This window comes from Electrophorus electricus, chromosome 11, assembly GCF_013358815.1.
Source record: "Electrophorus electricus isolate fEleEle1 chromosome 11, fEleEle1.pri, whole genome shotgun sequence".
NCBI lineage: Eukaryota > Metazoa > Chordata > Actinopteri > Gymnotiformes > Gymnotidae > Electrophorus > Electrophorus electricus.
Window position 1 is genome coordinate 6049356 of NC_049545.1, and position 13223 is coordinate 6062578.

At 40.4% G+C, this 13223-nt stretch overlaps 1 protein-coding gene across 2 annotated transcripts in view; it reads right to left on the minus strand.

Moving 5' to 3' along the window:
• vrk2 (VRK serine/threonine kinase 2) overlaps positions 1 to 10834 on the minus strand; it is a 13446-nt gene extending 2612 nt beyond the window's left edge. The window contains exons 1-11 of one of the 2 annotated variants that reach the window (XM_035531376.1): positions 10226 to 10833; positions 9157 to 9212; positions 8793 to 8862; positions 8191 to 8278; positions 7963 to 8071; positions 7292 to 7384; positions 6836 to 6968; positions 3357 to 3477; positions 2776 to 2834; positions 2196 to 2255; positions 1814 to 1974 (exon numbers count right to left, since the gene is read on the minus strand). In XM_035531376.1, the coding sequence (XP_035387269.1) occupies positions 1814 to 1974; positions 2196 to 2255; positions 2776 to 2834; positions 3357 to 3477; positions 6836 to 6968; positions 7292 to 7384; positions 7963 to 8071; positions 8191 to 8278; positions 8793 to 8862; positions 9157 to 9212; positions 10226 to 10352 (1077 nt within the window). In that variant the 5' untranslated portion in view covers positions 10353 to 10833. Of the gene's footprint in view, positions 1 to 1813; positions 1975 to 2195; positions 2256 to 2775; positions 2835 to 3356; positions 3478 to 6835; positions 6969 to 7291; positions 7385 to 7962; positions 8072 to 8190; positions 8279 to 8792; positions 8863 to 9156; positions 9213 to 10225 lie in introns of both variants that reach the window. The other variant, XM_027024317.2, reaches the window with a different exon arrangement.
• Between the last annotated feature and the right edge of the window lie 2389 nt (positions 10835 to 13223).

Here is a 13223-nt window from a genome sequence, read left to right on the forward strand (position 1 = left end):
TTCGGCAGGGTCAGCAGAGCTTAACCTCTGACACCTGGTCAAGACTCACTGCCTCGTTTACCCCTACAGAAGCAGGAGAGGGAAAGCACCATTCCCACTTCTTCCCACCACAACTCTGTATCTCAAGTGCTTGACAGGGTAGTCTGTATAAGATATACTACATTGCCAAAAAATATTCACTCACTCATCCAAATCACTGAATTCAAGTGTTCCAATCACTTCCATGGCAGTTGTATAAAACCAAGCACCTAGGCATGCAGACTGCTTCTACAAACATTTGTGAAAGAATGGGTCACTCCCAGGAGCTCAGTGAATTCCAGCATGGTACCATGATAGGATGCCACCTGTGCAACAAGTCAAGTTGTGAAATTTCCTAGCTACTAAGTATTCCACAGTCAACTGCCAGTGGTATTATAACAAAGTGGAAGTGACTGGGAACGTCAGCCACGAAGTGGTAGGTCACGTAAAATGATAGAGCGGGGTCAGTGGATGCTGAGGCGCATAGTGGGCAGAGGTTGCCAACTTTCTGTAGAGTCAATCACTACAGACCTCCAAACTTCATGTGGCCTTCAGATTAGCTCAAGAACAGCGCATAGAGAACTTCAGGGAATGGGTTTCCATGGACAAGCAGCTGTATCCAAGCCTTACATCGCCAAGCGCAATGCAAAGCATCAGATGCAGTGGTGTAAAGCACGCCGCCACTGGACTCTAGTGGAGACGTGTTCTCTGGAGTGACGAATCACGCTTCTCCATCTGGCAATCTGATGGATGAGTCTGGCGGTTGCCAGAAGAACGGTACTTGGCTGACTGCATTGTGCCAAGTGTAAAGTTTGGTGGAGGGGGGATTATGGTGTGGGGTTGTTTTTCAAGAGCTGGGCTTAGCCCCTTAGTTCCAGTGAAAGGAACTGTTAAAGCTTCAGCATACCAAAAGATTTTGGACAATTTCATGCTCCCAACTTTGTGGGAACATTTTGGGGATGGCCCCTTTCTGTTCCAACATGACTGCGCACCAGTGCACAAAGCAAGGTCCATAAAGACATGGATGAGCGAGTTTGGTGTGGAAGAACTTGACTGGCCTGCATAGAGTTCTGACCTCAACCCGATAGAACACCTTTGGGATGAATTAGAGTGGAGACTGTGAGCCAGGCTTTCTCGTCCAACATCAGTGTCTGACCTCACAAATGGGCTTCTGCAAGAATGGTCAGAAATTCCCATAAACACACTCCTAAACCTTGTGGAAAGCCTTCCCAGAAGACTTGAAGCTGTTATAGCTGCAAAGGGTGGGCCGACATCATATTAAACCCTATGGATTAAGATTGGGATGTCACTCAAGTTCATGTGCATGCGAAGGCAGACTAGTGAATACTTTTGGCAATATAGTGTATGTTTTGAGATGTGTAATGTGTGTACATCTGATGAAATACAATCTTTGATGTATATGCTTACAATAAATTAAGGGGGCTTTAATTAAATGGCCCAGTAACATTTTTGACGCCGAGGTGAGCTCTAGCTCTAGTCAGGAGGCTTTAGACAGCTCTGAGACTGTCACCACTCTGTAAATCTCTACTCTGCTGTACCTGCATGGCAGCTCTCAGGCCTGGGCTGCCCGTTGGATACCGCGCTGAGTTCAGGCGTAGGAGTGAACACCCATGGGAAGGGGTCAGTGGAGGGTGCTCAAACCTGAGCATCTCGTGTGCTCTCCCAGACAGATAAATCAGCCGCAGCCCACAGGCTGCTCTACGTGCTCCATCCCTTACTCATCTGGTCCCCATTAAGGCTGGAGTGCTTGTGGCCAGAAGTGCATCACACTCACCCGGTTTGCGGCTGGCCTAGCTGTCTCCACTGCTCTCGGCCTGGAGAGGTCCAGAGGGCTCTGTGACCTGGTGGCTGACAGGACCTTCCTCAGGGCCTGGTAGTCTGGTTTCTCATTGTAGCCCAGGGCCTTCACACTGCACAGGAACTCAGCTACATCCACTGAGGAAAAGTTCAAAGGAAATAGGGAGGCTAAAGAGGACATTATGGATTTCATGTTTCAACCCAGTATCAGATATTTTACCAGATAAATCTGAAAATAATTGATTGTACTTTTAGATGATTATATAGTCAACCAAGATTTTTATGATGGTAGGGGTTCAGGTCTACAAAGACTGCAAATTTAGGTGCCTGACAGCTGGGCTAATTGCATACTGAATCACCATGCAGTGGGATGGGGCCTTGATCCCTGGCTTCCTCACTCAGTTGCTGCACCCCAGTGTCTATTTCGTTGTCATTCCAATGGAGCAGAAAAGGGGAAAAAAATATCATACCAACCCATGGACCCTGACAAGAACACAACATTGAATAAGCTTCGCCATTCAAACATGCACCCAAACGTGTGTCTAATATGGCTTCTTTCTATTCTTCACTGTAATAAATAAGCTGTCCACAGCACTAGGCCAGTATGCAGCATCTTTGCAGCATTTTAACTGAATGTATATCACATGCACGGCGTTGATGCATGTTGGACGCCTTATCTCTCTGGTCCAGCTGCAACCAGCCTCTCAAGGTTGGGGGAATTGGACCTCATCATAATCATAGATCACAAAGCCTCTTTTCAGGAGACATGTGTGCCCCCTCATTCTGTGCAGGGAGCAAAGATAATGCAGGGCCACTATGGTCTGCTGATAGAGGAAAGGCAAGGTGGCTCAGTCTCTCTGCCACACCTTGTTGATCATTGTAAGTAGTCTGCGTATACACACACTCATTCACTACCTGCCCCAACCCCCACCCCCTTACCTAAAGTGCAGTTGGATGGAGACATTTGGATGACGGAGTCTGGCAGGTTAGCAATTAGCCTAAGGTCAAAAGAGGAGAGAGAGATTTGACAATAATTTAGCCTATAAAAATGTTTTTCCTCTAGGATTAGTGATAAATTATAACTCTAGCTATAAAATGACATGGGACACACGATCATTTTAAAAGTATTGCAGGTTTTTTTTGTTTGTTTTTAGTTTTATTTGTTTTCAAATCCCAGCCTATTCTCATACAGAACTGCATTGTCACTGGGACTTCTCTATTGCAGATTGATCTTAAACCAGGATAGCAAAGCCAGCCCTGTGTGTCTCTGTTTTATCTGCTCCAACAGAATGTGTCCCAAAGTTTTTCTCTCTAAAAGAGAAAAAGTCATCACCATTTTCCAGGCAATGAAGTCCTCCACATCTTTTCCCAAGTACACCTCTGATACTTTAACAAAGCAGTCCAGGGAATACTTCAGGCTAAGTACGGGCCACTGGAAGCTTCTGATCAGTGGCCACTACACACAGTGCAGAATCTGGGCCTACAATGGGGTGGAGGAGGGTGAGGGAAAGGGTGCGTACTTGGCCTTGGCCTCCTGAACTTGTGCTGGATTCCTGAGCACCGACAGCCAGGGCAGTGTTCCATGCTGCCAATGAAGCAGGCAGTAGCCCAGCACCTCCAGGTCCCCTCTTCTGGACGGAGCTGCCAGGGAAAGGAGGAGCGAGGATAAAGAGGGTAAGGGGATAAATAAAGTGGGGGTAGAGGGATAAGGAGAATGAGAGAGATGAATACCTGGCGGGAAGCAGGTTAAAAAAGAATCTTGATTAAATGGCCTGTCCATTAGCCACTGAAATATGCCCTTATGAAAAAGACTGGGATACTGATAGAGGAGTGTTTTGTTTTTTCAGCTGGTGCTCTGGCCTGTCTCACAGACAAACAGGGCCCTTCAGAGAGAAGCTGCGAGTTGAAAGAGTGGGTCAGTTTCCTCCCTCCACCCAACTACCCACACACATACACCTCTAACGCATGTATTCCCCTCGCACACACCACCCCCTCCCCAAGTGGTCTGGCCCAGCGGCCCGTCCCAGGAACCCGATACTCACGGCCTCTGACATGATCCAGACAGCCCATGGCCTGGCCCGACACTTTCTCTGCCAGAAAGCCAAGCAGTAAAACAAAGAAATAAATGTCTGAAGCCAAATTGTTCCCACATGTTACTGGATTCCGTGGGGTCTGTGCCGGCCTTAAGAGGAGATCCAGAGATCAGAGTTTTTTGAGTGTGTGTGTGTGTGTGTGTGCGCGCACGTACACGTCCAAGACCTCCTACACCTCGACCTCAGCCGCAGCACATTACACAACTGCCATCTAGTGTAAACACACTTCTTCACACACATGCACAAAGGATTTTTACCAGCCATTCCTCTCTCATTTCCAGTCCCAACGAGAGGAAGTCGGAAAGATGTTGCCTCTTCATCTTTCATCACCCTCTCGTCTATTTAATCTTGCAGAACAGGCAGCGCGCATCTGCCGTTAGCCTAACCAGGGTTTTATCCGCTTGACCGTACTAAATAACTTGAAGGATAGATTAAATTGCTTTCAACTTTGAGGAGAGAAGCTGAAGACTGAAATAAGTGGAACAGGGTTTACTGTTCAAATAAGCATATCAAAAGCCCAAAGACCACAGCTAGCCAAGAATGCACTTAGACCACACATTTCACTTTCAAGTGAGTCTACTCCAAGTTTCACTGGAATAAAAAACTTGTTTGGCATTTTGGCAAAGTTTAAGATGGTATCACTATAATGTATACACATAGAGTAATGTTACCTAGAATTTATGAATGATATTTCCTTGTATTTATTGCTAAACCTGACTATTCCATCTGACTCGGTCAAATATGTGAGTTAACATCACAATAAGTGGGTCCCTTCATAAAAAACTCCAGTTTGATTTCATCAATAAAGGTAAATTAAAGTACACTGTCTGTTCGTGCCTGGAGAGTTTATCAACTCAATACTGTGACTGTAGTCTATCTCCTGAGAAATTACCTATTGACTACATTCATCAAAGGGGAAAATCTCAGCCTAACTCCACATGGCTGCCATTGATCTCACCATGCCCATTAGGCGCTCTGGCCCACAAGCCAATCTCTCAGCCAAGCCCAACAGGCCACACATTTATAGCTTTTCCCCTTATAACACTAATTTAACAAACACAAAATTAGTTTTATCTCAGAAGTCCTGATACAAAGCGATGACCTCTGACAGACACATTATTTGGAGTTTCTTTCTGAACCACGTGGGCCACAGCACAGAAACACTGGCCTTAAGTGCATGAAATACGGCACTTAGTCTATTAGCACTTTGTAAGCCTTTGTAAGAGGGGAAAGGGGCTGGCTGGGCAGGTCTGACACCGATTCAGTTTTAAAACAAGGATCCTCGAGAATGACGCATTCCAGGCCAGACACAACACCTTCCATCAGCGTGACGCTGTTGTTCATAATTATGACCCATTGTTATTCAAATTACCTAAAGTGCTGTGTCAAACTCTTGAACCTCTCCTTCTGAATTTCAGCCATTTCTCTTCTACCCTACAGGTGATAATTAGGCCTTTAGCACGGAGTTCAGCAGGAAACAGAGTGCCTGTCTCCACGCTCCTCACCATGGTAACACATCAACATCTACATGGGGTGCCAGGGGCCACAAGGAAAGGAACACTCCACAATCTGCATTCATCTACAGGGGCGATTCGGTGCTAACGACCTACACAACAGCTGTCAGCTTCCACTCCACAGATGAGCACACGTCCACTACTGTGATATCAGTGCTGTTGCAAATAGCCATGACAGTAGCAAAACAAGGTTCAATATAAGATGAGGTTGGCTAATGAACTTGTGTAAGTGCATAAGCATTTTTGTTTTCATGCTCTCACTATTTAATACATGTACTTATGTTAACATAACCCAGGACTTTAAGATACTGCATAAACATCTAGAGAGCAGGTTGGAATGATGACCATAAGTAAAACTGCACACAAGCAAGTGAGCTAACAAACTGCTTTAGTTCAGAACATGGTATGAATTTGCTTAAAATAGGACATGCTTTTGCTGAACCTCAATTTTAATTACATTAATTTCTATCAAATAAAATCTTGTATTTTGGAATACTTAGTGGATATTGGATTGGACAGTGTATATGCTCAGTAAAATGGATTATGAATTCCCCATTTTATCATACAGCCATTGTTTTCTTTTGTTTTCTTCAGTTTATACATTCTCCAGTATGATTTATAAATACAGTATTTTAAATCATCCGAAAATATTTGAAAATCATCTAAAAATATTTCAAAATAGGAATGCTAGTATAGCCATATAAATACTCTATATGGCTTTGGTTTTCAACAGTTCATCAATATCTCCACCCAAAACATTGACATTTTGGCACTTTACTGCTGAACGAGCATCCTATCTTTCTTTTCATATACTGAAAAAACTGACAGCATCAGAAACATTGCTATTAGCAAGCTTTACCTTGGCATGGATTTAGTATTGAACTTTTGTAATGCCAGCACTATTTTGCAGGCAAGAATATTGGCTTTGAGTCCCAGTCTAACAAAACATCAAAGCTTTAATTAATGGTAAATGCATACAAAATGCAGGTTATGACTTTGACTGTTTAGGGAATATTGAATTAAGTCTGGCCAGGTAGACATGGACAAAGCGATCAATATCCAATAAAAAGACTGTATGCAATTTACAAGTTAATGTGTTTCCAATATTCTTGACCTAGAGTTAAGAACACGATATGCTGGGTGGAATCTATATATATATATATATATATATATATATGCCTTGCTGTAGGGAGAACTACACGCATCATGAATTCATAGAAGTACTACAACAGAATAAAAGAACCTGAAATAATTTTAGTGTTCTTTTAGTGGACATTAGCACAGTTGATCACATTCACAAGTAATAGTGGGTAACTCATTTTCAACATTCTCAATGAAGGTTCAGCATGTTTGAGTCCACATAAAAGAATGAATGTATTAGTTCAGCTTTACCTACGCCCTTGTGTGCATCAAGGCTTGTATACTCAATAGTGCCGTTGTGTCCTTTCTTTGGGTTCTCTTTGTAGTCTTTATGCTCCCCATTAGGGCAGTATCTGTATGACAGGCCGTAATCCACCAAGTACACCTGCAGGAGATATAGCAAGGATAGGGTCACCTCCCAAGCCAAGCTCTTCTCAAGCTTAACACCTTCTCCATGTTAAGTTACATACTGACACTTAGTACAATCCAAAAACAGCTGGGGAAGTTACACTGCTGACTATAAAGCAAGAACATGTCATTCTGATGCTTGAGCATCATATCCTATCATTGGTCAATATATGCTTGGAAACTATAAGCAATAATCAAATCATTTAAATCTGCGTTAAATTTCTGTGTGTGCTGCATGCAAAAATATTGCTATTAGACCCACACTGATTGTGGACATAATATAAACAAGAATGCACTAACCTTGTCTGGGTCTCTGTGACCCAGTAAGAGATTGGCAGCCTTAATGTCAGCATGGACGTATTCATTTTCATGAATGTATTCCAGCACGTCCAGCTGTTGAGGGCAAAGTGACAGAGGGTAAGGTTAACAGATGAATAATTTAACCAGTTCCTAATGACCCTCCATAATGACTGGTGACAGAAGGCAGGTATGCCAACAGTGTTTAGGGTGGACTCAAGGGCTATTCCATAGGTCATCTTCAAGATTATTTTATCTAATAATGAAAATGTTAATAATATGCAATTCAAATGGTCTGAACATACAGTAATAATGCACTTGTAGGGAAAGTTTTTGTGTAAGTGCCAAGATCATGCTCATTTATAGCAATATTATTTTTTTGTCAATGCTGTAGAGACTTAAAGACAGAAATGGGGCATTTGCAAGTCCACGGGAAACGAAAAATCAGGTAATGACACTATATACATGGAGCATGTTCTATTTTAAAGAAACTGTACGGCCAGTCCTGTTTGTGTCACTTTTAATCTGCAGTCTTAATGAAGAAAGTTAGCCAACCATACAAGGCAAGTGAACCCACTTAGGCAGGCATATTAAGATTAGGTATGAACATGTTTATGACATTTCTATCCTCTTGCATTCAGTCCTAGTGAATCCTGGTGCTGAAGTTGACTTACGATGAGGCAACCGAGCTGCAACACTGTCTCCTTCCTCATCTGTTCACCATTCTCCAGAAAAACCTTTTGCAGGTCAGTGCCCAGCCGGTCCATCACCATGAACCTGTATCTGCTCAGACACAAGAAAACTCCATAAGAGTGCTTTGTTAAAGAGCAAATATGAATAGTTGCAGAGCAGTACTGCTACTAACATTATTGTCAATATGATGAGCAAAGGCTAAAACATACCTTTTTCCATCGTGGTCACAGTATCCAGAGCCCCAGTATTTTGGGATACCCAAAAAATCAAGGCCTTTGCGTCTCTTCCATGTGTTAACTAAGATATTAAAAAAGATCAATAAACACTGATAAATTCAGAAGATCCAATGCTATAGAGATAGCATGATAACACATGCATACACACACAAAATGTAGCTGAGAAAACTTGACTGGCAGTGCCTCAGCCTGGCAGGTGGTCAGATGCCCTTAGGAAAAAGCAGCTGCTTTATCTGGAATTTGGTCGAACTCTCTGAAGTAGAGCTAAAACAAGTTGGTATTGCCCAGAGTATAATGACAGAGGTGCTTGCTTGCTTGCTTTGGGTTATTCATTCATCCAACCTTGCAAATTTACATCTACATCTTTTTTCACCAATAGCATGTTAGATGGGTTTTACAGCAAGTTTATTTAGCACCACTCTTAAAACTGTATCTGTTCCTTATTTCATTTGACTATAGCATAATCTATATATTGCATAGTTCTGTAGCACAACTGTGATAATATATCCAAGTACTCTATACTGAATAAATCAAGATTATGTAGGCCATGTCCATCCACTGCTAATGGTACTTACTACTATCTGTTTTTGCTGCTCTTTGATAGAACTTCAGCTCTGTGAACAGGGATCCATTCTCATGATATTCCTACAAAGACCATTGATTTTAAGCAAATTATATTAACACACCAAAAATATAGTACAAAGACAGTCATTCGCACCGGTACTCAAGGTAGAGTAGAGCTTGTGAATGTAACACAGAAAAGACTAGGAAAATCTAGAAGAACCAGGCACAGCAAGGTGTGGGAACAGCAGCAATGTATCCCTCTGTGATTACCACAGATTCTATTTTGTACCCTAGATATTAATGTTAAAATGAAGTGTTTATAAATACCATTTCTCTAGAAATATAGCTACACCACAAGATAGATACTGTACTTACGACTTTAATGACATAATCAGTATCCTCTCGTGCAGCTGTAGCCGGATAACGTGAAGCTATGAGACAAAATATAATAATAACAGCAGTGATAATAATAAAATAACAGCAGTGATAATAATAAAACATAAGGAACATAGAAGACTCCTCAATGGTTGATTAGGTATATACAGCACTGTACAATTCTTAGGCCAGCATTAGATATGTCGTGTTAGCAAAGGTAATGACCATATACAATTATTTCTGTCTCTTTATTAGAATACAACCAGATAATACAGGAAATGTGTATGCAGTATTAAAAAAACAGAAATAAATCAGAGAAACAGCTTCTATAGGCTACAGTGGCAAGTATTTAGTGTGACCTCCTCTCACACGTGAACAGTAGAAGACCTAAATCTCAAGAAGTCTGGGAAGTGAACTTCAGGACAGTCTCGACAAAAGATGTGCTTAGTCCCAAGGAAGGTCACACTAAACACTGACCTTTGCTTGTAGAAGCCTTTTGTTCTGAATTATTTATTCATTGTTTATTATTATTATTATTATTATTATTATTATTATTATTTTGTGTACATATTATATATATTTTGTATCTTAATAAAGAAACATATATTAATATTTGGCATATATTAATATTTATATATGATCATTGTACCACTGATAAAACAACACAACTAATGGTGGCCTAAGACTTGCACAGTATTGTATATTTCTAAACCCTAAGTTAGTCAAAAGACATTATTTTAGTGTCGTGAACCTCACTAAAATAATTTGTAACATGAGCAGCTATCTATATATATATATATATATATATATATATATATATATATATATATATATATATATATATATATGTAACATGACCAGCTAGCTATATATGTGTGTGTGTGTGTGTGTGTAACATGACCAGCTATTTTATATATATATATATATATATATATATATATATATATATATATATATATATATATATATATATATATATATGAGAGTAGCTAAACAGAAACTAAAAACCTGAACGCTGTAATGGCGAAAGGAAATCACCAGTCCGACCGAACATTATTCCAGGATTTACCCGAGTAAATCTGCGCGAATCCACCCGTGCCAATTATTTGGCCAAGACGCCACTTCTTCTTCTCTGTGTCTGTCAAAATAAACCCGTCGGGCAACGGACGAGGTAGTGCCCTCATCTTAGGCGCCATTAATGTCTGCTAGCTGTTTAGTTCGCTTTTATTTGTAACGACAGTAAAGATTTAACAAAACCAGGCAGCTGTGCTACTGTCCTACTATTTAGCTATATTTAAGTTATATTTCAGCGTGTAAGTATGTGTATAATAGATATTTGGAGTGACACCAGTCAAATTCGTTGGCTAACCGATAGCTAACTAGTAACTAGCTAGCCAAACTCCTCAGAATCGAAACAAATTAAACTGGTCAACGAGCAAAAGCGAAACATGAATTGTTGGCATTTAGCACGCAAGCTAACCTAGCTAGCAACCCGTTTGCTATCCTAACTTACCTAACCAAACAACTAGACACATTTACTGGAGCGAACTAGTTATCTATGCCAGAAAACCGTTATTTGCGAATAATATAGCAAGTAAGATGCTACATGTATGAAATTCTCCAGCGTCATAAAACCACCACTTCTCTGTCAGTTCTCCTTTACACTTCTGTGTCAAAGTTTTAACTTCCCAAGAGTTTCGTTTTGGGCACTCCCGCTATGCGGATTGTAAATAAACTATAACCAATCGGGAGCAGGGAGAAACTTTAAAAAAAAATGTAACTACCAATTATTCTGGTCTAGAGGCGGGAACAACCGGTAAGGCAATTATCACCATAGGTCTGATTTGACGTCGATCAACTTTAAAAGGGCTAGTTATAAATAATGAAAGTACCTACAAGAGCCAGTGTTTTTGGAAATGATCCATGTACTTACCACATGAAAAATAATTTTAGCATGAACCTGATGACGACAAAACACCTAGTATCATGATAATTAATAGCTTAGTGTACCATGCAGTGTTAAAAATTATTCCCTAAAAGTTAGGGTTCTGCTCTGGCTACAGCATGCTTCTGGTGCCAGTTGCATATGTATCAAATAACTGAAAAATGAACACATTTGGGCTTTGTATGGGTCATAGGACACATCTCACTTACTCTCTGGTAGTTTAGAGTGCAGTGACACCAATCTTGAGGGGCCATGCCACCATTTTCCATAAATGCCCCTTATGATGGAGATGACATAATTGTTGTAATTAGGGAGAGCAGCTCAGGGTGGCATTGCAGTGACCCACCCCAGCCCAGGTCCATATGGTCTGAAAGAGATAATGAGTCTGTTAATGTGCTATGTCCATCAGTAATACGTACTCAATATGGACTGCAAGCAGGCAGGCTGTTATTTTCACCATGGCCATCTAATGTAGTCAGATGAGTTTTGGTACAACTGTCTTGACAGATCAGTATGCACTCCTGACCACCCACATGTTTCTCCTACAAGCACTTCAAAAAACAAGCCACATATTTTTATGACATGTTTCACTAAATGGTTATTTTTTAAATAGTCCATACTGTTGTAAGGTACAGTTGTAAGAAAAGGGAACCTTTGAAATTATCTAGATTTCTGCATGAATGTCTCTTAAAATGAGATCAGTTCTTAATTTAACAGACAACATGTTATATCGAAGTGTCATATCTTAATAAATGAACAGTCAAACAATCAATTCCAGTTCATGTAAATTTCTGTGGTGTCTTGCATGAATTGACAATTTCATATCACACCATAACATTACAGTTGTACTGAGGTCAGACAATTTGTATAGAATGTAATTTCATCCATTTGGGTCATTTTATTATTGACATATTTCTGTGTTTTGGATCATTGTCATGTTGTTGTGCCAACCATTTGTGAGTTTAGATCACAGACACACACCCTGACATTCTGCTATAGAATTTCCAGATACAACTTGGAATTCCTTGGTCATGAGGCAAGGGCTCCAGATCCTGAGGCAGCCGAGTAGCCTTACACTAGTGTATTCCGCTGTCAATCTCTCAACACTACTCTCATTTGATCATATTCTTATGATTAACTCATAAATTCAGGTGTTATCAAGTGCAGGAGATGCCAACATATCCAAAGCTTTTATTCTATTTTTTATGCTATGTTCTTTTCTAGATTCTTATTCTTAAGATGACATTATGCTAAATACCCACAAACATTTTACCAGAACTGATAATCAGTCAGGTTACATTTTAGGTGACATTCACATAGAATGTTATGGGTATTCCAAAGAGTTCACAAACCTTTCGCAGGTGTATGCAATATGTCTTTACATACAGGTTTTTGTCCTATATTGACTGGCTGTAAAATAAGGGTGTAAAGTGAATATTTTAGAGGCCTTACTGCATCAACTGCATCAGCACAAATGATAAAACCTATAAAGCTGTGTGCTGCTTGTTAGCTAATATTGCCTATTTTCACCCTAAAGCATTGCCTGAACAACAGTGTTTGATTCAGCCTGTAATTGCAGTTTAAAGGCGAGATTATTTCAGGCTGCACATTTCCTTACAGATTATTGGAGTTATTATCCAAAAGAAGCACATTAGTAATCCATATAAGCATATCCCAACCTCTACATCATGTTCCAATTACAAACTGTTTTGCTCAGAGAATTTTTCTGTCTTCACTACATTATTGAGGCTTCAGAGCATTTATTGTTATAAGATGTATGGCTATTCCAAATATACATAATGTGAATCTAATGACTTGTAATGAGTGACTGTTTTGCCTTTATATAAAGGGCAGAGAAATGCTAATAAAGCTTGGGTCTGCTCCAGGGAGCTTGTTCTAGCCAGCATTTACATTAGGGCCTTAATGTCTCTAAAGCCTGAGGCGAAATTGAAATTTATAACCCCAAACTAAACATCATGTAACATTGTACTGAATCTCTTTAAGGAACACCCCTGTGCAGGTTGGTACAAATCTTTGCAAAACTGTTGAGCAATGCGCTCTGGCGTATACCCACACATCCTGAAACACACATGAGTTTGTGATTTTTGCATCATCCTTCCTA